The following is a 26,139-nucleotide window of genomic DNA, read 5'->3' as shown; positions in this document are numbered from 1 at the left end:
TTATTCGTTTGACAACCTGAATGGCTATTAGGTAATCTGAAGACACTTGTGTGGTCTCAACTGATCTTATAGTTAAATCTAGGCTATATATTTTAAACGGCCCTTTATCCCACAACAAGCGGACTGATCTCCATCCGTGATGAGGCCCCGGTACCTGCGGCCGTTCCGCATGATCCTGAGTGTTCTGTGATAGCGACTCACCGTTGATCTTCCCAGCGCTTTATCTGATGCTGCTGGGCCGATACGCATTTATCTTTCTAAACCATGTCTCCCATTGCGGACCCTGGGGATTAGTGGGCCCGGTCCCAACCTCATATCGACTCCAGCCATACAAGCACAAGCCAATGTTATTTTTTTTTTATTTTTCAGTATTTTGGCATCTCTGCTCTATAGGTCTATTTGAAGATTTTGAAAATATAATTTTTAAAATAGGCCTGATTTTGATCAGCCATTAACTGTGACTATTATAATAATGATAGGTAGCCCATAATACACACTGTGCATTGATGCCACAGGGCAATAATTAGATCCTTGTTATGTTCGCTGTCGTTGACCTGTGCCTTTCTATAGACTGCTACATATTCTATGGAAGCCTCATAGTATTCAAATAATGACCGGCCCTTTATCATCATTGTCTAGGGTACATGGTGGAACAGGCGTAAGAGCTTTAGTAAAATAAATTTAAAAAAAGAACAGGCCAAAAAATCTTAACCTTTTGCTATTGTTTTCTTTCATCAAAAAATTAAAAAGCACCTCCACCATATAACTCAAGCTGCACCTCGCACCGTTACGGGCCCGCTGCTGCTGTTTGCTTCCCTATCGTTTTTTTATGCGTTGCCCTCCACAAGCCAGTATAGCCCATACGACAGCCAAATAATAATGAATCATTTCATAAATAATGGGTTTAGCGGGGCTTATCGGGACGAAGAGGCCGCTGCCGCGCCTCTTATCTGGCCCGGCCACATTGCGGCCTGTGTTCCGCTCCCCATACTGATGCAGCGAGGAATAACTCAGAGTGACTTCCAGCTCCACACACACACACACACACACACACACACACACACACACACACACACACACACACACACACACACACACACACACACACACACACACACACACACACACACATACACACTGTTCCACCACTGGCACGGAGGGGTGGGGGGGTGGTGGGGGGGGAAGCTCAGATATGGATGACCCACTCACAAAATGGCTCCACTTACACAGTAACGTCAACAACACGGCAGGAACGGTAAGGGCGAAACGCGTATTTCTCTTATTTTGGAGCGCCGAAGGGGGGCTTTTATTTTGGTGTGAATATGCGTACATTTAATTCGCGTTGTGTGGGATTTTTGTTTTCGTTCTGTTATTGTCCGATAGGACGGATTTCAGTCTGAGGATAAATAACGGGCCACAGGCCTGTTGTAAAATGTCCTGTATTAAAATGCGCTGGTGGGTTTCCTCAAGTCTGTTTAAATATTATATTGTCTTGTAATAACATGGAGATATCAGGCTGAAATAACAACGAATTTGATCTAAATGTTTGTTTATAGGACACCGATTACATAGGCTATGATTAGCATACCTTTTGATGTTCTCTGAAACACCATCACAACCAGGCCTCGACCAAAAATAAAACCTAAAATATTTATACTGTAATTTGCAACAATGGACCGCAGATAAGAGCCCACAAGGCGATACATGGCTTTATTATTCCAGCTTTTAACACCACTGTGGTACCAATAGGTGTAAGCTAACGGATGATATTATATCTCAACAGATAACGTAAATTATCGTTCATATAGAGTATTAAATCAAAAATCCTTTATTGTAGACAATAGCCATTATTTGTAAGTGCAGCTACAGAGGAACAATAACGCTCCCATCGAGAGAGTCTTATGTAGGATATTCCAGCAGGCTGCAGCCAGGCCGGGGCCAAGTTCACATTACACACACTAACGGTCGTGTCCCCAAATCCTAACAAACAATTTTAGCCCAAACAATTGAATAGATTGGGTTATTATAGGCCATTGGTAATACTCGAATATTAAACGTATTAATATTGTATGACCCTAATATCAAGTAGGCAATATAATATAGGCTCGTCCACTTAACATTATAAGGGGGGGGGGGGGGGGGGAGATCATAAACCTTATCGTCTCCAAATCGGTTGAATTTAAGGGAACACCCAAACCGCCATCTCTGAAGAAGCAGGCTACACCGCAATCTGCAACCTGCAAACGGTCCGAGAGGAGAGAGGCATTCCACATCCAGGGACCTGACATTACATGATGTTGATGTCGTTTTGTTTCGTTGAAAACCACGATATAGGCCTAATTATAACAAGACCCGTTGCATGCGGGGCTTATGAGGGGAACAATGCATCCTAGTAATTAGATGGTCCTTGGTCAAATTGATTAACGAGTAATTTCGGGTAGGCCGCGTTCAAACCGTTGCGATGTTCTTTTTATTTAGGCCTATTTTGTGTAGTGGAATCAAGAAAATACATCCTCATAGCGTTCAGGAAAGATTGGTCCATTTTTCGATCCGACCATAAGGCGTAATTGTCGGACCTATTTCAGGATCTAGGGCTCGTTGGTTTGTGCGCGTGGTGATGAAAATGATGGAAAAACGGAAGCAAGAGCTTTGTCCCGGGAGTCCCGACGTGGCGTCCAGTCCTCGAGAGAAGGAGGACTCCATCACCAGACTCAACGGATGCAAAGCTGACGAGGACTCGAGGGAGGCGGGGGACTTCACCGGAGAGGGGGTTAAGGAGACAGATGATGACGTTCCTCTGCAGAACTCGAGCAACGGGACCATCATCATCATCAACGGCGTTGCCAAGGAAACTGCCTCTCACGACGCCCTTGACCTGAAAAGGGAAGTGCCAGTGATCGAGCTCTCGAGGAGAGACGCTATAAAAGCGCTGGAGCAGAGGACGGAGAGCCATTTGGTGCCGAGCACGGAACTTCGCAGACCTCCCGTGCAGTTGCCGCTACCGCGACGAGACGACGCTCGAATGGTGCAGCTGAGCCCCAACGCGTTCCCACTGCCGGCGCGAGCGATGCTCTACAATCTGGCGCAACCTCTCGCCGCCATCAACAGGTAATGGATAAAGAACACGAATATACATGTTTTGTCTATTTTCTTTCATGTTTATTTGTTAATAATTATCTTTTCACGTTGGAAGTTTGAAAAAGTGAATAATTAAATAATGATTCATCTTCCAACTTGGTTATTGGCTGCTTTTCGAAGTGCATCTCAGTGTCTGTGTTTGTGTGTGGGGGGGGGAGTGTGTGTGTTATAATGTAGGCCCTATATGTCTAATGTGCAATGTAATGCTGGTGTGTTTGTGTGTGTGTGTGTGTGTGTGTGTGTGTGTGTGTGTGTGTGTGTGTGTGTGTGTGTGTGTGTGTGTGTGTGTGTGTGTGTGTGTGCGAGTGTGGGCGCATGCATGCAAATTGATTCCAAGTCATTTATACATTGATTATGCATAATTCCTTTTTTGATAGAGTTTCTGCCAGAAAAGACTGTGTGTGTGTGTGTGTGTGTGTGTGTGTGTGTGTGTGTGTGTGTGTGTGTGTGTGTGTGTGTGAGCGCGGGCAAATGCATGCACATTGATTCTAAAACATTTTACACCTTGATTATGCATTATTCCTTTTTGATAGAGTTTCTGACAGAAAAGAAAAAAGTGTGTGTGTGCATGTGTGTGGTTCTATGTGTGTGGGTCCATGTGTGTGTGTCTGTTCATGCATAAATGTCTGTAGCCTGTCCAGGCGTTAACCTAACCTGTATGTATGTGTGTGTGTTGTGTGTCCCTGTTTTCCCCTGTCCTCAGTCTCGGAGGGGAGTCCGACCAGTACGGCATGTACCCCAGCAACAGGGTAAAGCGCAGACCAGCGCCTTACGATGTTGAGATCGACGAGGGTAGGCGCATTTTAGATCTTTATAAGTATGGTAAGGCGCAACTCTGCTGTGTCCTCTTCCTCCTCTGCCCTCCATTCCAACCCTCCTCATCCTCATCCTCAATCGCCGTCAATGCGACTTCCATCCAATCAGCATGCCCCCCCCCCCTCGCCGCCGCCGCCGCCGTAAGACCATTCCCCTCCTCACGCTCTCTCACACACTGTCACTGGAATTATACTTAAAAAGGAACAACCGCGCGCATGGTGGATGTGAACGTAATGCAGCCTTGCAGGGTGGAACGCCTGCGTTTTTGATGTGGGATTACCGGCGTACAGCCGCGTGTCAGCAAGGATTGTCGATTTCCAGAGCTAGAGCGGAGGTCTGTAGGTAAAACGTTCATAATACATCCACTGCCCACTCCCTGCAACACGGTGGGTTGGAGGCTGGGGGGCGGGAGGCTGGGAGGGAGGGAGGGGGAGTGGGGGTGGGCTGCAGCCCTCCAGTCCCCATGCCAGGGTTTCTACTGCAGCATGGGCTGGAGGATTAAGATAGTCTGGGTGTGTTCCAAGGGCAGCCCTATAGACAGCAACACAGCGTGGATGGGGAGCAAGAGGAGGGCGGTGTGTTTTGTTCGTATACCTGCGCCTGTATTTTGCATCCTTTATAAGACCACGTGACATTATAACACAGTGTCAGTTGTCATCACATTGTATTCATTTCATTTTGGAGGTCGGTCCGACGCCGATGTATTTCAGAATATGGTGAGAAAATAGGGAAAATAATTGAAACCCTAGAAATAACATATAATTCCATATCAATGTATTTAGCAGTATTCAGCAAACAAAATTTGTTATTATAACTGACAACCGTGTTGACGATAAACTATTTACTTTACGGTGTAAAGACACCGTAGAGTAAATATAAATAAAAGTAACTACGTTCTGAAATCATATCGGGAGCATTTTTTCACGTAGCGCCATCTTGTTTCTGTAGCCGCTGAGGCTCTTGTTTTATTTTTCATGTTCTTTCATCCAAAATCACATTTTTCATTTCAATCTTCATGTGCTTCAATGGCATTTAATTTCATATTTCCATCAGCTTGTGTGTCCTTTCATCTCCTTTCCTTTCCTTCCTCCTCCTCTTCCTCCTTTTCCTCTCCTCCGCCTCCTCCTCCTCTTCTTCCTCCTCCTCCTCTTCCTCCTCCCCTCCTACTCCCAACCTTCCTCATCCTCGTCTTCTCCTCCCCCTTGCCATCTCCTCCTCTACTCCTCGAAAGCCTACTCATCCATCCCCTTTCCCTCCTCTTCCTCCCACTCCTTACTCTCTCCTTCCTTCCTGTAACTCACCATGCGTCTCCCACCTCCCTGTTCCCCTGATTCCTCCTCCATCTCCTCCTCTACTCCTCGAAAGCCTACTCGTCTATCCCCTTTCCCACCTCCTGACTCCCTCTCCTTCCTGTCTCCTTGCTCTCTCCTTCCTCCCTGTAACTCACCGTGCGTCTCCCAACCCCCCCCCCCCCTGTCCCCTCTCCTCTCTCCTCCATCCAGCTGGCCAGCCCAAGATCGTGCGTCGCATCTTCACCAACAGCCGCGAGCGCTGGCGCCAGCAGAACGTGAACGGGGCGTTCGCCGAGCTCCGCAAGCTCATCCCCACCCACCCGCCGGACAAGAAGCTGAGCAAGAACGAGATCCTGCGGCTGGCCATGAAGTACATCAGCTTCCTGTCCAACCTGCTGGAGGACCAGGACGGAGGCCGGAACCCGGGTGACGGCGACACGGGGCTGCTGGTGGGGGCCCGCGAGGGGTGCCCCATGCAGGGCCCGGACGGCACGGTGGGGGGCCTGAGCCGCGAGGACCTCCTGGACACCATGTCGCCCGGCTCCAGCTGCGGGAGTCTGCCCGACGGGGACGGCGAGGGCAGCCCCGAGAGCTTCACCGAGGATCAGGATTCACCGCCGGCGGTCCCCAGGACTCTAGGGGCCGCGCGAGGGCCCCCGCTACACATGTCCACCAGGGAGCTCCGGCGCAATGGACGGCCCTTAGACGGATCCGGGCGGCGATGATGGCGGCCGCTGGCGAATGCAGACGGCGGGCCAGACGGCGGGCCAGATGCCCCTGAGAGAGCGAGGGGACGGCCGTGAGCGAAGGAAAAGATGGCTGACTGACTGGCGCCTGGTCTGTCGGCGTAGAGCAGGGTGGTTCAAGGTGCTGCGCTGAACGTAGGATCGTTGACCACGGACACATTTGAAGAACCCTCGAGCCTTCAAAGTAGATTAGCATCGGCCGCGGCGTGGATATTTTGCTCAACTAAAAGACTTGTAAATTCTGCATGTCATGTGTCTTTGACCGACCTGCAGATCAGATCACACCCAATGCTCTGATGCCATCGAAGTGGAAATACTGGCTGATGGCTGTAACTAAAGTATATACAAAAGAGAAAGAAAACAAAGTAGGACGACGTAAATCATTCACAACCTATTATTTTGTGTTTAGTTGTCCCGTGTTGACTAAAGAATGAGGGCTGCTGAAGCGATTGGGATGGAAACATTTCATCTTTGACTCTACGTGTTCTAGATTTGCTTCAATTCAAATGGTTTCAGAAACACCTAACGCTAAATATGAATCACTCCAGCACATACGAACAAGCAAACAAAAGTATAATAATATAATCATCGACAGAAGATAAAAATAGGACATGATTATAAATAGCTACACTCAATTGCAAGGCTCTTCAGGTATGAATTGTAAATAGCATTACATTCCCATTCTACAATGTATAGGCAAGTTGTGTACACGTGGCGCATTTATTTGCGACCAGGTTTTTCAAATTGTCTCCTAAGGTAAGGGAATGAAGATTAGGAGCACTCAAATTGTTCACCAGGCAATAAGATTTATACATCAAAGTGGTACCATAATTGTTTGCCTGTTAGACTTTGGTGAAGAAATAATCCTACCACATTTGGCAACAGAAAGCCAAACACGATTTCACAGCCTGAAGACAAATCGTACAATTTCTATTGGCTGTGGAGGTACAAGGCTGTGTTTCTTAAAGTGTACAATATATGGGTCATAGGAACTCAATAAGTGACTCAAGCCGTCCTTTTTATATGAATGTCTATGTTTTAGTGTGTTTTTTTAAATTAAAACTATAATACCGTTGTAGTTTAGAAAGGTACACAGAAGAAATACCCCATCTAACAGGCACACACATATACAGAGGCACACACACGTGCACGTTCCCACACACACACACACACACACACACACACACACACACAGACACACACGCACGCAAACACACATGCACACACACGCACATACACAAACACCCACACACACATACACACACACACACACACACACACACACGAACACACACACACACACACACACACACACGGACACACAGTGTTAGATCAAACGACACCAGCAGTCTTCTGCCAAAAGAGACAGTTGGGTATTGCTCACTTTTCGTCCGTTATTCTGCCTTTTCAGCAGAGATTAGTAGCCTATACTGGTACCTTTGGTCACTATGGTATTTTATGAAAGGGACATTATGTTTGGTAATGGAATAATTGTTGTATGATAAATGTAACTATAAATATATCCAATGTTAAGTGAATGAATTTTATATTAAAAAACATCCAAATAAATCAGCCAGAGGAAATGCCTTTGTGATCTCATTCCAGAATGTTTGCATTGTGCATGTTTTTCTGCTAAGACTTATAAGATTTATAATTAAACAGTTTTATAATTAAACTTTCTATAAAGCCGGAGTTTGCTCATTTTGCTCCTCCCTTTAAACCACACTATGGTGGTTTAAAAGTCCTTCGTCTCCCACGGAGCTCTGATGGAATCCTTGCTTCCTCCCAAATAGTGACGACTTCCTATGGAGCGTGAGCATAACTTGGTGACCTACAGGATATCCTGCCATTGTGAAAGTGGTTTAACAGCCTGCAGAACGCTTGCTTGTACAACGTTAGTGGGCTTGCACTACGGAACAATTACATTGATCTCTACCTCCATTATCACCATTCAAACACATACACAACCAAAATTGGTAACACAATCTAACCCAGAAAAAAAAATTCACAGTATGCCAAAACTTTTTAAATTATATAATTAATCTCTCCATTATTCCGATGAAAAATTATCTACTTTTGATAAGTTGATGGTAAGGGACTTAAATGTTTTAATAGAATAGAAAAAAATTTAAAGGGGGGGGGGGGGCAATTTTACTTTATTTGGAGAATTGTAGAAGTCCAGGTGTTTGGGGACCCTGATTGGTCTGAGCTCTGCCTGCATGGGGACCTGAGAGAGAGGGGGGGGGGGGGGAGAGAGAGAGAGAGAGCGAGGGAGAGAGCAAGAGCGAGAGGGGGGGAGAGAGAGGGAGAGAGTGGGAGAGAGAGGAAGAGAGAGTGGGTGTGGGGCGGGAGAGAGAGGGAGAGAGATGGAGGGACAGAGAGAGAGAGAGAGAAAGAGAGAGAGAGAGAGAGAGAGAGAGAGAGAGAGAGAGAGAGAGAGAGAGAGAGAGAGAGAGTGAGTGGGAGAGAGAGAGGGGATCTCCGGCTTAATGCCTGCCAAACACCTACCTGCTCCAGCGCTGCTGCTGCTCCAAAACAGGAACAGGCTCCCAAACCAAGAGGGACATGGTTTGTGTGTGTGTGTGTGTGTGTGTGTGTGTGTGTGTGTGTGTGTGTATGGGAGGTGGGGGGGGAGGGGTGGTTGAAAGGGACATAGAAAGAGATAGTGTGTGAGTGTGTGCATGTGTGTGGGGGTTTGTGTGTGCGGTGTGTGTGTGTGCGCGCGCACACACCAATATGTGCGTCTGTCTGTGTGCCTGTGTACCTGTTTGTGCTTCTATGAACGTGTGTGTGCGTGTGTGTGTGTGTGTGTGTGTGTGTGTGTGTGTGTGTGTGTGTGTGTGTGTGTGAGAGAGAGAGAGAGAGAGAGAGAGAGGGAGAGAAAGTGTGCATGTGCATGTACAGCTTGTGTTTGTGTATATGTGCGTGCGTGTTTATCAGCTCAGTGCAGATGGGTGGCAGAGTGCCTCTTGCAGCCAAACGATTCAGTATGCTAATGAGTTGTTATCTGTGGTGCTGCAGGAACAATATACTGTCTCCCTCACAGTGGGGATCCTGCCTGTTGGGAGCAGATTACACTGCACCCGCCGCCAAGGTAGTTATTTATATTTTCACACTGGCTCGTAGAAAACACATAAATGCACACAGGCATATTTACACATGCCTGCACACACACATATATGCATGTAATCAGGCATGCATACACACTTACGGACACACACATGCACACACACACACACACACACACACACACACACACACACACACACACACGTGCACGCTCACACACAGACAGATACACACACGTGTGCAAGTGTGCCTAAACACACCCACACAAACACACACACACACACACACACTCGCTTAAACCAACCAACAAACAAGCAAACAAACAAAATCATGCATTTACCACACTAAGGGGTGGCAAAAATTCCCACTGTCGATCACAATGTTTGGACTTCACCACCAGAGGGGGGTGTCTCGTGGGCTTTCAATGGCTAATAACCCATTCACACCAGCCAGATCGCGCGCCCCTGGCTAATGAAAAATGTCTTTGATCTAAAATATTGACATAAATAATGGAATGATGTATTGAGTCACGGTTGCTTCATTATAAGTAATTATCACTTATTTTGCTTTATTATTATGAATTAAACATCGGTTTATGTTTTTAACATAACACAAACAAAGAGAAAAGAAGAGCACATTTGAGCCGAAAGTTTTACATTATGAAGAATGCACAGAGAAGTCTTGTGAGTTGTGTGCCAGCATTGGCATATTCTGTATAATGCATAAATAATTGCTGTAAATAATTGATGTGGGCTCCTAGGCCTATACTGCACCAAAATTGCCTCTGCAGACATGCCAATGAATGCTGATTGACAACAGTAAACAGTTTATTGTTATTTTTCTGGGTTTGTATGCAATTAAAAAAAAGAAGAGGCAAAAGCCAATTCTTTTGGCAGTCACCCATTTTTTAATACATTTCTCAAATAAAATTCACTATTTATCATTACTGGGTTTTATGGAGTTTAACAAACAATCATTTGTATGAAGCTATGGAAATTGTTTTTCTAATTCCCTGTTGCATTTTAAAATACCACTTGGCACTAATGTTGCCAAGTCTATAAAGTATAGAGTATAGATTAACAACAACAAAAATGAAACCCCTTCTATCACATGTTAGTCTAAATTAACTGTTATTAGTAATGTCAATATTTAGATAAGTTTGACAAAAGAAGTGAACAAAAACATGAAGAGAGCATTTGGCTATCCTTTTGTTGGTTCTGGTTTCATTTTTTGAGCTGTTTTCTTTTGCTGGGATAGGAAACAACCTCTCTCTACTGACGCAGTAACAGTATGAACTGCATCTCTAGGGGATCATGCCTATGGGAAACAACCTCTCTACCAGTGCAGTAACAGTATGAACTGCATCTCTAGGGGATCATGCCTATGGGAAACAACCTCTCTCTACCAGTGCAGTAACAGTATGAACTGCATCTCTAGGGGATCATGCCTATAGGAAACAACCTCTCTCTACGATACAGTAACAGTATGAACTGAATCTCTAGGGGATCATGCCTATAGGAAACAACCTCTCTCTACCGATACAGTAACAGTATGAACTGCATCTCTAGGGGATCATGCCCATAAGAAACAATGTCTCTTTAGAGATGTAGCAACAATATTTCAATGTAATGAGAACAACACAAAATTGTAAGATTTACATTTGTGTAATGATGTCATCTCATGAGACCGGGTCACTGCTTATCAACAGTTAAACATGGGTCACAATACGGACACAAACCTCATTGAATGTATCATGAAAGCATGTTTGCATATCAATGCACAAATATCTTATTTTTGAGGTTCTGATACCATTTGATGTATGAATTTGGAATTCATTTGATTAAAAAAAGAAAATGAAATGGAATATGATGATACATGCTCACCTGCCTGCCCATGAGAATAAATAAAAAGAGGTAAAACGGTCAAAGAATTAAGGATAAACTTAAGCTAAACCTAATTCCACTTCTCCCGAGCCGTTTCCCTACTTTGGAAACACTTAGATGGAAATGAATGTAATGGCTGTCATCCGTGTGTTTTTCTAAATATTGATTTTCATACAACCATTTATGCATCTATCCCTTTGAAGCAGTACTTCAACGTGTGGTGTCTTTCTCTGTTTCTCCCTCCAACTTATAATATATGTCAGTTTAGTTTATTGTTGCACGTATACAGCTGAACAAGAATAACAATAACTATGATTTCGTATAGATGTACTCCCAATAACCCTATTCTTTCTGGTAGGGTGTCTAGTTAGCTAGTAGTCTATGTAGTAAGTTTCTTTGTTTTATGTTGTTTATTTGACTATATTTCCTCCTTTCTTCTTTTTCTCCTTTTGTTCATTCATTATAGTTGCAACCCCTGCAAATACTGTAAATAGTACCAGGTCCTAAATCTCCCACTGCGGCTCCTCTATGTAAATCCTGAGCTTCCTGTGCCCTCTAGTGGTACTGAAATGAAAATATTGTTCATCCAATTTCACATAGTCATCGACGATGACTCATTCATCATTTCTGAGTGGTTTGAATTGAATGCTTTTTGCTACAAAAGTCCCTCTCCTTTTATACACACAGACAAAGACTATCAAAATTATGCATTTGAAGGGTACCCAATTTTATTGCATTGTTAGAATACAACAGTTGTTGCGTACAGGGTGTTAAACTCACCCATGTTATGGGCAGGCGAAGCATTGATTAAGATTAGCTGTGAAAGCAGCAAGCAGGCACATGAGTAGCAGTGGCATTTGACAGCATATAGCATTGATTAAGACTGAACCGAGTAGTGCAAACGGGCAAAAGAGTTAGCCCCTCTTCTAAAGCAGGGTGGGAGGCAGAGTTCAGATGGCAGATCGCAGGCCGGGCAGTCGAGTGGTGGTCCCTGGTCAGAGGACCACGGGCGGGTCCCCTTTGATGTGGGCCGGGTAGAGCAGGAAGCCGGAGAAGGTGCTGTCGTCCTCGCTGCTGGAGTACACCCCGTTCCAGTCCCTCAGTGTCTCCAGCCACACCTGGTCGCCCGGGACCAGCTGCAGCAGCACCAGGTTGGAGGCCTGGTCGATGTCCTGGCCGTACAGCGAGTCCCTCGTCCGCACCTTCCGCACCCCGTTGACCACCAGGGCGGCCCTCAGGGGCCGGTTCCGCACCGTGAGGTGGTAGGCAAACACGTACAGGCCTGGGTGGGTGGCGTTGAACTTGCTGATGGCCGGGTCCCAGTGACCCTCTTCGTTGTAAAACACCTTGTCGAACTTGACGGGAAGGCCTGGCGGGGGGAAGGACTTGCTGGGGTACAGGCCCACGCTGAAGGCCGAGCGGATCAGGGGGGCATCTTCTCCAGGGGCCCCTTTAGGGCCTCGAACGCCACGCACACCCTTGATGCCGCGGTCTCCCTTCGGCCCCGGCATGCCTCTCGCCCCCAAGGGACCCGGGTTCCCTCTGTCTCCCTTGGCTCCAGGCTCTCCCTTCTTTCCTGGTAGGCCGTCGGTTCCGTTCAGCCCTGGCTCACCCCGCTCGCCAGGGGGTCCGGCTGGGGGCAGAGGGCACTCGCCCTTATCTCCTTTCAGACCCTTCATCCCTGGGAGCCCAGGGGGGCCGGCGGGACCGTCTATTCCTGGACTGCCCTTGGGTCCGGCCTCTCCTTTGAGACCTGGCTCGCCTCTCAAACCAGGCTCCCCTTTCTCTCCTCGGAGCCCCGGGTCACCTGTGGGGAAGAGATCTCTTCAGTTGCCCATTCATTTAGAAAGCTTCAGGCTTTTCTAACCATGATCAGCCATTGCCGTTAGAAGATTACTGTGACACCATAGAGCTTGTGCTTGTCGACGCCTACCTTTATCACCCTGTTTTCCCATCAATCCCGGAGCCCCAGTGGGTCCGATGGGCCCTGGTGCACCAATTTCACCTGTGATATGTAGAATTCAGAAGACCCCATATTGAAAATAAATACATTATATTGTAATCTATAATGTAGGTTCCATCCAACGTCTAACTCCAAGCTTCTATAAAGCAATACTCCTCCTCACCCCTACCGGCTCCTTAATGAAATTTGTCTGAAGTCACTGTAAATCATGTTTGAATAAAATCCTCTACTATAAGACTAAAATGCTAAACAATGCATACATTACATTCATTGCAAGAAAAAGCAAGCAAGTCTGCATGTGAACCACGTGTACCTGCGTCTCCGTTGAGTCCATTGGCTCCAGGCATCCCAGGTTCACCTGGTAGGAAGACAAAGGAAAGCAAGGCGGTAATGAACTAAACTAACTAAATGAGCTTTACTTTATCTAACAGTCTCCTTTATGACTCATATCACCTGGTGGTCCCAGGGCTCCCTTGTTGGGGGTACAGCATTCACAGACGTTGTAGAAGCACTGACTGAGGTCTATGGTGAAGTTATCGGGTCGGACCCCCGGGGGCACCACCGCATCCAAAATGAAATCCGTGGGGTAGGCGTCTTCGGAGAAGGTGGTGCTGTCGGTGGGAGACAGGGAGTAGGTGTCCGTCATGGACTCTGTGGTCTCCTCCATCGCCATGCTGCTGGAGGACACCGGCAGGACGGCGGTGGTCATCCTGACTCTTCCTCCTCCTCCTCCTCCTCCGGCGCTGGAGCCTGCTCGGGGAGGCTTCTTGGTGTTCTGAGGTTTGGGCGAGCGGGCCGTGGTTCTGGCGCCGGTGGCCTGCAGGGCCAGCAGCACCAGGAGAGCGGCGGTCCAGAGGAACGCCGGGTGAAGACGTGCCATGCCTGTGGGTTACGGGTGTGGTTATGACGACCTGCCACCGTAGGAAAAGGCGAGACACATACAAAGCAGAAGGACATGTTAACAGAACTTATGAATCAATCGATCGCGTTGATATTTCGTGGAAAGGATCTCGGATTGCTCTAGCATCAGTCAATGAATATAAACTCATTTGTTTCCGCAAAAAAGATCAAGTTTACTCTCATCGCCGAGGTAATGTTGAGTCCCCCTTACCTGCTGAGAAGATGATGGCAGACTCAGTCCATGCTTTGGTGGTTGGTGCCGTGCAGCCCTGCCTTTATAGCGCCCGCCTTGTGCTCCACTGCTTTACTCTCGAGCCAAGGACAGCTCAAGGGACTACAATCGCCAAGGGTTTTGACAGGGTGGGTGGGTTTGTAGGAACATATTGCATGACTCCTGAGGGACATGGGACTGAAAGTCTCAGGACTGCATACAACACACACACGCACGCGCACACACACACACACACACACACACACACACACACACACACATACAATCTGCAATTCTGCAATGACACCCCATACAGTATAGGTGTTACATTGAACTGTGTTCAATACCTTGTAGCTGCTATGGTAATTGGCGCCGCTTTAAAGAAGAACTGACTCAGGGCAAACCCACCGAGACCAGGATCCATGTCCCAAAATGGGTCATAACAACATTGATCTCACCATTCTCCTCCTTGATCTAGGAAACCCAAAGGCTCCACTCGTAACCCAAACACACCTCACAGGAACACCGCACCGCTGAACTTCACATGTCCCACAAAGCCGTGCGGCTAGGATGTCGACCCCTCACCTTGAACCCTACGTGGGTTCTGATTGAGACCCCCTATGCCTTGATCACACATGACATCGGACAAGTCAAGACTTGTGGAGAATAATATGTTTTATTAATATTAATCAAGAGATTGATTAATTTTGTACATTTTGTAAACCAGGTTACGGTTCAATATGGTATAGTGAGACAAAGCTTCTTTATAAAGCTTTGAAAGGTTTATCTTGAGAACTGGGGCCAGGGGCAAACAAAGTTCCCATGCTTTAGAGTTGAACCTACAAGCCCTAAGCTGTGTAGAAAGCAGCTTGTTGATGGAAAACAATGAAATGACAGATGATGAGTTATAGCCTGCTGTCTAAAATAATAATTCTGCTAACTGTCTTTCTACCTATAATAAATAAGCCTGCTAATTATATTAATTATATTAATATAACTCATCATCTGAAATGACGGATGATGATTTATAGCTTGCAGTCTATAATGATAATTCTGCTAACTACCTGTTAATTAATTGTATTAATATCCTTGCAGAATGGACCTTCAATCTATAAAAACGAATAATGTAAGTTCATATATTTTAACACATTACATGTATCTGAATGTTAATGATTGTATATTGGGGGCATATTATATTGTATTGTCTTTTACATCATTGTTATGTTTTAAATATCATTAAAAGTATGCCCATCTACATTTAATTCCATTTCCGACTGATGAACATCATATTTTATAGCAATATTAAGTGCAGCGACCGGGCTCTTCTGCTATTGGTTCCGACGCGTGACAGTGTTCCTGATGGGTTCCCTGCAGTTGCGCCCTTTGCCAGCAGCGACAGACAAACGCTAGTATGGTGGAGTGTGGAAAATGTTACGGTTATGGCGAACGGAGAGAGGGGACAGGAATTATATAGACACGATAACCCGGAGAAGAAACTGGGTCAGCGAAACAACGGGGGACTTCATAATACGTCCAAAAATAGCCTCGATGTCTCCCTTCAAATGTTTATCTAACCTCCAGGTGAGTTTTTCCGCTACAAAGGACCGCGCTTAATGTTTTAGCGAATCCGCATGCAGCTGTTGGCCGGAGATCTTCGCGTAGCGTCTTGCTGAGCAGCGGCTCAAATCAATGAGAACGGCCTGGTCCGCCTCTGCCTGGCTTTCATTGCACTGCTGACCGACCATCGGCCGTCTGGGGCGGGTAGACTACGCACTCGATCGGGCCGGATTGCACGTTCACCCGCATCTCTCGTGTCAGACATTTTGACACAAAAAAAATCCCCCCCTCGATCGGATGGAGTGAATTGCACGTGAAGAAGAGACAGACCGCAGTTTGGTTGCGTGTGATGATAGGAGACACAATGACGTTGTTGTCTCTTCTTGGTCGGATCATGCGTTATTTTCTGCTCAGGCCAGAGACATTGTTCCTGTTGTGTATAAGCCTGGCCTTATGGAGCTATTTCTTCCACACCGACGAGGTGAAGACCATCGTCAAGTCGAGCCGCGACGCTGTGAAGATGGTCAAGGGGAAAGTGGCGGAGATGATGATGAACGACCGGCTGGGCGGCCTAAGTGTGTTGGATGCCGAGTTCTCCAAAACATGGGAGTTCAAGAACAACAACGTGGCGGTGTACTCCATCCAGGGGCGGAGGGATCACATGGAGGACCGCTTCGAGGTGCTCACGGACATCACTAACAAATCCCACCCGTCCATATTTGGGATCTTTGACGGTCACGGTGGAGAGGTGAGTGAAAAGTGTGCTACATAGGCCCACATTTGTCATTTAGATGTGCTCAGGACTAACCAAATTTCTCCCAGCAAACTAATGCATCGGTTTATTGTCTTTCCCTGCTGCACATGTTTAACTTTTAAACACATGTTTAAACACATTAAATAATGTGTTTTAATTCATACAGTCTCGTATTCCTCAGATTACCAGGGACAGAAGCCTATTATACCTCTACTAAATCCTCTGCATTGTTCAACATCTTGGACAAGCTTTTGTTGTTTGGTGTACCCTTCCCATTGTTTAAGATGCACCTTGTTCTGGGGCTGGCGTTGGACACACACACACACACACACACACACACACACACACACACACACACACACACACACACACACACACACACACACACACACACACACACACACACACACACACACACACACACACACACTTTGCATTGTGTGTAGTAGGACACGTGGGTGAGAAGAAGGCTTTTGTCTTCCTTTCTTCCCTCCCCTAGTCAAGGGTCAGTGAATTCTCATGGCTGCCTACACACCACGTGTTCTGGGCTCCATCTGTCACCCACTACGCCCCCTGTGGTTCAATCAGTAGTGGAAACACCCGACGTACCACAGAAACATCTGCTTTCCCTCTCTAATCTGCTTAAGCACCTTAGGACACCTCAGTGTTAATAGTTTTATCCCCATTGGGTGTGGGATATGACTGGGTCTTTTCTGAGTCTTTGGGCTGGTTCTAAACGACTGCATGACGAGATATTCAGGTTTCAAATGACTGATTTGGATTTATATTGCTAATTATTACATGTCAGATGTATGTGCCGTTTGTGTATTGTGTTACTATTAATGATAGTATAACCCTGTGTGTGTGTGTGTGTGTGTGTGTGTGTGTGTGTGTGTGTGTGTGTGTGTGTGTGTGTGCGCTTCTCAACTGCTGGCTAACAGTCTGTGCCTTTCTCCAAATCAATCAATTTGACCACCCAGTGTGTTGTCTGCCAGTCCTCCAGAACACAGCACATTGTGTGCCCTTCAACTAATATCCTTTGTCATTGCCTTACAGTGATTTGTATTTATAGGAGATTATGATACTCCTAGCGATACAATATATAATTAGTGTAGTTATAATTATTCTCTTTATCATAATCGTTATCTGTAATTTCTGCATATTTTCAAATGAGACACACCAGACACTTTGTTTTAGAAAATAGAATTAATGTTAAACCTACAGTTAAATAGGGATATATTTTCAAATGAATATATGACTATAAGATATTGTGATATGAGGTAGGCCTCTGTATTTGGTAACATTTAAATGACATTCAATACGTTAATGTCTGCCAATGCTGTATCTTGGATGAGCCTTGGAGCCGGTTCTTCATCAACTGTGGACGGGGGCCCTAAAGTATAAGTCAGTATAAAGTATGAGCGAGGAAGAGGGCTAAGCAGTGGGTAGTTCAATAATTCAACTGAACACCTGCTTCAACCTCCATTACAGGCAAAGTCACAGATGATGGAAACGCTCCATTAAGTTGAATTCCTATCGGGATCATCTGGAGGCACTTGAGATAAAAAGAGCAGACGCCTTGTAAAGAAGATATCCTGTAACCTCGGGAATTAATGTTGAACATCATTTCACAGTTTTTTCATTGCAAAACGTGTGGGGTTTCAATCTTGTATCTGGCGCTGTATGTGCTGGGTTTATAGGTTTAGAACTACAAACCAGTTCTTGATCTGTATAAAGGTTACCCACCAGTCAGTTCAGTATAGATAACAATACAGGCCCTGCTGATCTAAACCATGGAAACAACCAAGTCCAACCAGGGTGCCGTACACCTGAATCTCTTATTATTATCCCCTGCAGCCCATTTTAGAAGACCTATTTTAATGAAACTACACGTTTATACAAACCACTAATTTCTCCCCTGGAACTACATACTCAGCAAAAAAGCATGCCGTTCTTTTCCTGTGTGCCCCTGGGTATATCTTGCTCTCTCTCCCCCCTTGACTGTGTCTCTCCTCCCTTCTCTCTCTATCTCCGCAGGTGCACTAACCTCTATGTTTCCCCCCCCCCACCAGGCAGCTGCTGACTATGTGAAGGCCCACCTGCCTGAGGCCCTCAGGCAGCAGCTGCAGGCATTTGAGCGAGAGCGGAAAGAGAGCTCACAGTCTTATGCCAGTATCCTGGAACAGCGAATCATGGCAGTCGATCGTGACATGCTGGATAAACTCTCAGCCAATCACGACGAAGCAGGTCAGGAGCCCGGGATGATTGGAGGTGCATACATACTCGGACTCGGTGGTGATGACATGGGGGAGAGAGGAGGCCAAAACGCAAGACAGTATTGGTTGGTGTTATGCACTGGTGTTGTTTTGTTAATGATGCGTTTTGGCAGGGGGGGGATTTTCTGTGAGATAACGTTAGCACTTGTAATTCCGTAAAATGTTATGAGATTGTTTCTGTGACCATCATTTCTAATTTCTACTTTCTACAGCTCTCATCCACTGTTTCATCTATTTATACTAACCGAAAAACTGGAAAAAAGTGTCCTATTATATGCCCTATCAAATATGCCGATCTCTGACCCTCAATGGAGATATACACACACTTTTTAATCTCTAATTCTTCTATTCTAATTTCTAATTGAGTAAATTCACAATACTAACTGTAGCTGTTTGATTTATTTTAGTACAGAGTAAAAACAATATTTTACAAACATAACATCTGGACATAGCTTTTTTTCATAAGCATACACATATTTGTTACCATTGACACTTTTCTCAATTGTCAAAGAAAATCACACCTCATTCAATAACAATCACATTTTGTGTTCTCGACAACACAGAGCTTCACATTAAAGTAATATGGCATTCTAGGATGCTTAATGCAATCAACCAATAGGATGTCATTTCATGCAACACATTTCACACACACACACACACACACACACACACACACACACACACACACACACACACACACACACACACACACACACACACACACACACACACACACACACACACACCATACTTCATCACTTCCTCTTGCCCTCTTCCCTCAGGAACCACATGTTTGGTAGCACTGCTATCAGACAGAGAACTAACGGTGGCTAATGTTGGAGACTCACGTGGTGTTTTGTGTGACAAGGACGGTAACGCTGTTGCTTTGTCACACGACCACAAACCATACCAGCTGAAAGAGCGTAAAAGAATCAAGCGTGCAGGTGAGTTGGTTTAGAGGGGTAACAAGCAATGGCAAGCTATGGCTGTCGAGTTTAGAGCCACCTGGCGCCATCTGCTGGTCTTCATTGGAATTGCATTAATATCTAGACAACTGGTTGTGGGTTACTATGAGGTTATATTTGATATTATTTGTTTTCAGTTTGTTGTATTATTTAATGAAACATCCATACTTTCAGTATATAACCTTATAATGTTGGTTTTCCTGAACGAAAACCACAAGCTTTTTGTTCAGGAAACGACAGCCGAACAAACAAAGTTAACTTCACCCAAGCCCCTCCCCTCCCCAGGGGGCTTCATCAGTTTCAACGGCTCCTGGAGGGTCCAGGGCATCCTGGCCATGTCCCGCTCGCTGGGCGACTACCCGCTGAAGAACCTCAACGTGGTCATCCCCGACCCCGACATCGTGACCTTTGACCTGGACAAGCTGCAGCCCGAGTTCATGATCCTGGCGTCGGACGGCCTCTGGGACGCCTTCAGCAACGAGGAGGCGGTGCGCTTTGTGCGCGAGCGCCTGGACGAGCCGCACTACGGCGCCAAGAGCATCGTCCTGCAGTCCTTCTACCGCGGTTGCCCCGACAACATCACCGTCATGGTGGTGAGGTTCAAGAGCGGCGGCGGCGGCAAAGGCGGGGCTAAGAGCGGGGAGTGAGCCGACGCTGTGGTTCTGGCTAGCCTTGCTCTCTCCTACCACACCTGGGGCATGGACAACACCACCAGGGTGGAGGATGGGTTGCCACCGGCGCCCCCTGAATGCTCTGGTATTAACCCTATTTAAAAAAAAAAAAAAAAAAATCTGTATATATATTTAAAAAAATGCATCTTGAAGGATCAAATACACTGAATCTCAAAAAGATATCGTTGCACCCGATCAGAGGTGATTTCTCGAAACCAGCACGTGAGACTGTGATCGATCTACTGTTTACTGGACATTGGGGTACATGTATGCTACCGCTTTACCTTAGAACACACACACACACACACACACACACACACACACACACACACACACACACACACACACACACAGAGATGCACTTTCAAACTTATTTTCATGCGGAATGACTACTCCTTACATATCAGCCTACGTAGACGCAATATAAAGGGGATGTCGTATGTAACGTATGTGTGCCCTGATTTAGACCCAGACTCCCTCCCCCCTCCTAAGTAATGCAGTCGCGATGGGGCTTAACCATCCCACATTAAACGGTTGCATGCCGTCCATGTCAGGGCATGTCCTCTTGGTCCCTCGATAGTGGCCTCCGGAGGAGGCGGTGTGAACGGCCTGTGACTTGATGCAGCTGTTATTAAAAAAAACGACACGTGTATAATACAGCCGTGACGTGAATGTTATCTGCTTGTAATGCCATGCCGCTTTAAGAAGCAATACGACGGGGGAAAACACACCTTTTTATCTGCGATCGTGTTGGATTGTAATTGTTTTACTACTGATTTGAATCCTACTTTTTGTTATCAATTTTTTTTGTTTGTTTTGCATCAGTTGTATTGAGAGGAGATACGCCTATTTTTTTTTATTATTATTCTTTAGTAAGCTACCTTAATGCCTTATTTAAATCTTAAAATTCGCCCAACACAATTTATGAAGATTATGTATGTGAAATCTCAGTATTGAAATGGTAAAATGTTCCTTGTGAACGTTTTATTCATCTGCGTGTCAGTCTGCCAATAAATGTTATTTTGCAGGGTTGTTTTGATATTGATATCGAGTGTATATGAACTCCATACACAGCTGTTGTGTACACCGTAGAAATACAATACTTATGGAATGCTTTTAAAGTGGGACAGAAGAACCCATAGCCAAACAACAATTCATGGAAAAACACATTATGATCCGATGTGGTCAACCGAATTGGTTTATTGTAGTGGAAATAATCACTATATAAGGTGGACTCACACGAGGGAGGAAAACTAGCATGACGTAATTTGCGTGTTTACGGGACGAGGGCCAACGCTACAAATAGTTATGTGTGCTGGCTAGCCACTGTGGTGTCACTGTACACCACTGCAAGGCGACTCACCGTCCAGTAACTTCACTGAACGTCATTTGACATCGGTTTACCGGAAAGCTTGAACCCTGTCCAGAGTATTTAAGAGAGGCAAGAGCCGCCGCTCACAACACAAGAAGCAATCCGTAGACGGGTTATACAATAACCACAATGGGACAATACGGATCCAAGTCATCTATGGAGGAGCGAGTGCTGATCATCCAACGATTCGTCTGTGGAGACGAGCAGCGGGTTTCTTTGTATGAAAATATCCATGATTCCAAGACACACTGCTCATCTTCATCCACTCATCACACGAGGGGCCGGCCGTGGGATTTTCAAGCTCGGGAGAGCAGAAAAACGTACTCCTCGTGGCAGCACAGCCAGTGTTGGCCTACTAACCCCAGCGGCCTGGTGTATGTGGTAGATAACCCGACTGGTGGCGTATGGGTAAAACCAAGGGAGAGATGGAACAGATATTGACATTTGAAGTGAGCATTTTAGTGCAAGGTCTTATTTATTTACTCTCGGCGTCGGAGGTCCTATGCTTGAAGCAAATGTAAAAGCTGGAAGGATACAACGATCAACGTGCACGGCGTCGAGGTGTGGATCTCGTCCACCTCGCCTTTGCGGGCTCTTAATGTGAAAAGCGCCTGAAGATGACCGAGGTGGTCTCTTCCGAGTGGACGTTGAAACGTCATCGGGGACGGGGTCTTCTACCGAGAGACTCGAAACGAACGGGAGAAGAAGAAGAAGGGTTCAAGAAGTGACAAGCTACCACACCGGGCTGTTTGTGCTCTCTGAAAGAAGACAAGTTTTCTTGGTGACCTTTAGTCCCTGACCTGGGTTATGTTTAAGCCATACAGGACAGGTTCTCGGCTGTCCCAGCGATTTTTAATTCGACACATTTTTACCGCTGCTTGCAGCTACATTGTATATTTATTTACCTCTATGGAGAAAAGGTTAATACAAAGTAGGCCTAATGGTTATTTCATAATATTATTTATATATGCATTTATTTATTTATTAATGTACTACTTTATTTATTTATTTATTGGAGAGCCTATTGTCGAACCCAAACCACTTGTTAATTTTCAATAGGCTCATTATTTAAAACATTTATTATATTACAATTAGTATCTGTTATTTTGATGCTAATGTACAATCAAATGTCTTACACTTGATCTAGCTTCAGGGGTGATTTGATTAGTGTTGTATTCAATTTCATCTATTTGATAGTTAAACGTGATGACGTTATGTGTGCAAATTAAAGATTGCAAATAGCCCTGGTAATGACCAGGGTGTATCCCATGTCACGGTCCGTCAATGCGCCTTATTTGTTTATGCAAAACGAAATCTCCCCCTTGCGGAAAGAAGACGCAATAGCACTTCGTCATATCAAGCTGGCAACAATGTTTCGATTTGGACATTCTTGTGCTGAAACGGGAATACATGGAGAGGTGTGGAAAAATACTTCTAATTTTTACGATGATAAATAGCCAATACTTCAGTTCTAATACCTTATCCTCTAGAAACATGGATTCATAATAAAAAAAAATAGCTCATATAGTTAGATCATAGTGGCGATAAGAACCAATGTCATTAACTGAATTGTATTCGTATGATATATGTATGCGTATGATACCCCCCCCCCCCCCCCCCATTCACACAGCCCACACACACATTATGCAATAATCCACCTGGGACTTTGCAACCACTATAATGATCGACAGGCCTTTCAGACATCGCAGAGGAGGACGTTGCTCAGCCATTAATCAGTTATAGGCCCAGAGCTAAGGTTTATGGTCTCTGTTTGACAGGCTTATCGAGTAACTATGGGAAACGCACTGAGCAAACAGCGTTAAGTCACACGGAATTACTTCACACGGTCGTCACGGCTACTACCTTGCGGTTCTTCAATTTGACTTTTATTTCGATATTGACGATGGGACAGCGGGTGTCTCAGCCGGAGGTGCGCGTTCTCATTCTGGGTCTGGACAACGCGGGCAAATCGAGCCTTCTCTACAAATACAAACAGAACAAGTACGTCGCCACGGAACCCACCATAGGGTTTAATGTCGAAATGTTGGAGGAGAAAAGAGGCAAGAAAAACATAGCGTTGACTGTGTGGGACGTCGGCGGCCAGAGGAACATGCGCCAACACTGGGCGAGTTTTCACCAGGACGCAGCGGCGGTCGTGTTCGTCGTGGACAGCTCCGACCTGGACCGGCTTGCCGAGGCCCGCCGAGAGCTGGAGAACACGCTGAAGAGCGAGCATCTGACCGGCATCCCGGTGGTGGTGCTCGCCAACAAACAAGACGTCTCCGGCGCGCAGACTGTCACGGAGTTAACGGAGCGGTTCAACTTCCCGAAGATGTGTTCCGATCGGGATTGGTTCATCCAGCCTTGTTCGGCCGCGACGGGCTTCGGGCTTGAGGAGGGCTTCAGACGCGTGGCTCAGCTGCTCAAGCTGCCCTCGGATCCTGTGAAAATCAAAGAGAATATCAAAGACACAGTGCACTATATCCGCGCAAAGTCCACCCGGCATCGGTAGGCTAAATTGAGGCCTATAGTATGCCAGAGGATCGGTTTTATGTAAACTGTTTGAAAGACATTTCAGACCAATGAGCCTTGCGTAAAATATGCCTAAATCAATATCTTAATTTGGCTCAAACTACGTGCGTAAAATCCATACGCCGTCATCCAGGGCAATACGCGCCTGTAGTGAGGCTGCTTTATTACTTTCTGCTATTTAGATTAGATTAAACCCATTTCAAATGTGGTCATTTTCATTAAGGGAAATAAGGGCAATTATCACTCATTATCATACAATACATGTACAACCTATGGAAGTTGCATTCGCAGGTTCAATAAAGATAAGCGCACTGACACAGCAGTGGTGTTTCTATGCGCTCTCTGGTCTCGTAGTAGGCCTACCTGATGTGTGGCCTCCACCTGACTCACAGGGCGGCTCTCCAGCAGAGACTCTTCATACGTCGGAAGTCGTTTGCAAATGCATTCTTCGTAGGTGGGCAACGAAGCCGGTGGGGCTGCGTCGGACTCACTAGGCCTACTGCTGCCGGGACCCACGATGAGCGGCTCCCGCGACACGGTGGGCGTTGGGTGGCCGCTGGGGCTCTCGGACGCGGCACGATTCTCCGTGTCGTGAATCCGCCGCCTGGTTTTGGAGCATATCAACCTCTGGATCGAATAGCCCATGGCGAACAAAAGCAACAAAAGAAGGATCCCAGAAAGTTTGCGCGTAATCATGGCGATGTTGTAGTAAGTCGGGTCGACTATTGGCTTGCAACACGTGACGTTACCCTGCCCGGGCGGGCAACAGATCTGGTCGTCCGAACAAATGTCAAGTCCACATCTTCTGATGGAATGCACCGTGTTCAATAATATAAATAAAACCGTCCAAAATGCCGGTATTCGCCGTTTTGTGATCAACGCCATTCTTGTGTTGTAAAAGTCTGCCTGTAACGCACAGGCAGTGGTGCCTTTGGTTGGAACCCAGTGATAGGCATATATTATCTACAGCGGGAGAGCATATACGCTCATCAAATATTCATCCATGCGAGACCGCTTACTCAGGCCTTTGATTCCTACCGAAGAGCCATAATCAAGATGCCGGTAAAACGAGGCACGAGGTCTCCGGTCCCTCGGGTCCACTCTCCTCTCTGCGTGTGGCCCATTAAGTTCTTAATGGAACCATTGCTTCCATAATGGCTCTTTCCCCCCAAGCTACATCATTTGAGACGGAAGCAAACAAGCGTCCCAGAGCAAAGCTTATGTGCGAAACAAAAACACAAATATACTAAACTCGTGGGAGGGGTGTGTGAAAATATAGACGGTGACATAATCAGCGAAACTAAGCCCAAGCTTAATCGAGGTGCAGGTATGCTTTTAATAATAATTTTATTAATGACCACACAGCCAGGCTGGTGGAATTTGGTCTCAGTACAGCTCCTTGTTACAGGTTCCAACATCACATTTAGACATAAAACATAAAAACATATAACATAAATACATACAGACAGACTATTTACTTAAGGGGCCATGCATAATCCTCAGCGACTGGAGTTCAGGGTATTGATTGCAGTGGGAATGAAACTGTTTTTGAAGCGGGTTGTGTGTGTGGCAATTGTCCTGTAACGCCTCCCAGAGGGCAGTAGTTGGAAGGCATAGTGTGCGGGGTGAGTGGGATCAGAGATGATCTTGCGGGCTCTGCGTAGTGACCGTTTATGGTAGAGTGATTCGAGGGATGGTAGGGGTGAGGCAATGATTTTGGATGCTCTGTTGATGATGCGCTGTAGTTTCTTCCGGGAGAGTCGAGACTGCCGAACCAGATTTTACCGTTTTACCCAACGATTGAAACGAGAGGATGAAGGGACGGACAGGAAAATAATTTCGTTTGCGGAGAAGGTGAATTCTGTGTTGCCCTCGCTTCACAATAGCCTCAGTGTTCACATCAAACAAAGGTGATCATCGAAAATAACTATTTCCACACTTTCGTTATGTATGATAGGCCTACACTTTGCATTTCTGTTGCGTCTAAAATCAAT

The 26,139-nt window shown here is 45.9% G+C and overlaps 4 protein-coding genes across 8 annotated transcripts; 3 read left to right on the top strand and 1 right to left on the bottom strand.

The window, feature by feature from the left end:
- The first annotated feature begins 1,035 nt into the window (after positions 1–1,035).
- tal1 (T-cell acute lymphocytic leukemia 1) lies at positions 1,036–7,544 on the top strand. 2 transcript variants are annotated; one of them, XM_084481024.1, is made up of 4 exons: positions 1,036–1,255; positions 2,593–3,108; positions 3,842–3,930; positions 5,457–7,544. In XM_084481024.1, the coding sequence occupies exons 1-4, from the start codon at positions 1,197–1,199 to the stop codon at positions 5,969–5,971; spliced, it is 1,179 nt and encodes a 392-aa protein (XP_084337150.1). In that variant the 5' UTR covers positions 1,036–1,196; the 3' UTR covers positions 5,972–7,544. The 2 variants fall into 2 exon arrangements, with proteins under 2 accessions (XP_084337150.1, XP_084337151.1); XM_084481025.1 differs by having other exon boundaries at positions 1,038–1,255; positions 2,586–3,108.
- Positions 7,545–11,939: 4,395 nt separating this feature from the next.
- LOC311361323 (inner ear-specific collagen-like) lies at positions 11,940–13,787 on the bottom strand (the record flags this gene model as incomplete). The annotated part of the gene is made up of 3 exons (XM_084481492.1): positions 11,940–12,751; positions 13,221–13,265; positions 13,361–13,787. The coding sequence occupies 3 exons, from the start codon at positions 13,785–13,787 to the stop codon at positions 11,940–11,942; spliced, it is 1,284 nt and encodes a 427-aa protein (XP_084337618.1).
- A 1,638-nt stretch (positions 13,788–15,425) lies between these two features.
- Positions 15,426–21,286, top strand: ppm1la (protein phosphatase, Mg2+/Mn2+ dependent, 1La). 4 transcript variants are annotated; one of them, XM_084481357.1, is made up of 5 exons: positions 15,426–15,599; positions 16,063–16,323; positions 18,402–18,600; positions 19,388–19,549; positions 19,856–21,286. In XM_084481357.1, the coding sequence occupies exons 1-5, from the start codon at positions 15,447–15,449 to the stop codon at positions 20,215–20,217; spliced, it is 1,137 nt and encodes a 378-aa protein (XP_084337483.1). In that variant the 5' UTR covers positions 15,426–15,446; the 3' UTR covers positions 20,218–21,286. The 4 variants fall into 4 exon arrangements, with proteins under 4 accessions (XP_084337483.1, XP_084337484.1, XP_084337482.1 ...); XM_084481358.1 differs by having other exon boundaries at positions 16,057–16,323; positions 18,402–18,576; XM_084481356.1 differs by having other exon boundaries at positions 16,057–16,323.
- A 2,065-nt stretch (positions 21,287–23,351) lies between these two features.
- Positions 23,352–24,418, top strand: arl14 (ADP-ribosylation factor-like 14). Its single transcript, XM_084480957.1, has one exon. It carries the CDS (start codon positions 23,517–23,519, stop codon positions 24,123–24,125), a length of 609 nt encoding a protein of 202 aa, XP_084337083.1. The 5' UTR covers positions 23,352–23,516; the 3' UTR covers positions 24,126–24,418.
- The last annotated feature ends 1,721 nt before the right edge of the window (positions 24,419–26,139 follow it).

Source organism: Micromesistius poutassou (genome assembly GCF_964030765.1).
Source record: "Micromesistius poutassou genome assembly, chromosome: 16".
In the NCBI taxonomy this organism is placed as follows: domain Eukaryota; kingdom Metazoa; phylum Chordata; class Actinopteri; order Gadiformes; family Gadidae; genus Micromesistius; species Micromesistius poutassou.
Note: the sequence above shows the minus strand (reverse complement) of the source record. Positions and strands in the feature narration are given on the sequence as shown.

Bases quoted from the DNA above. Each gene is read 5' to 3' on its own strand.
- tal1 (XM_084481024.1), top strand. From the start codon at position 1,197: ATGACCCACTCACAAAATGGCTCCACTTACACAGTAACGTCAACAACA. The intron at 3,109-3,841 runs GTAATGGATAAA...CCCTGTCCTCAG, and splicing joins CCTCTCGCCGCCATCAACAG to TCTCGGAGGGGAGTCCGACC. The intron at 3,931-5,456 runs GTAGGCGCATTT...TCCTCCATCCAG, and splicing joins CGATGTTGAGATCGACGAGG to CTGGCCAGCCCAAGATCGTG.
- ppm1la (XM_084481356.1), top strand. From the start codon at position 15,447: ATGTTACGGTTATGGCGAACGGAGAGAGGGGACAGGAATTATATAGAC. The intron at 18,601-19,387 runs GTGCATACATAC...CTCTTCCCTCAG, and splicing joins GGAGCCCGGGATGATTGGAG to GAACCACATGTTTGGTAGCA. The intron at 19,550-19,855 runs GTGAGTTGGTTT...TCCCCTCCCCAG, and splicing joins TAAAAGAATCAAGCGTGCAG to GGGGCTTCATCAGTTTCAAC.
- arl14 (XM_084480957.1), top strand. From the start codon at position 23,517: ATGGGACAGCGGGTGTCTCAGCCGGAGGTGCGCGTTCTCATTCTGGGT.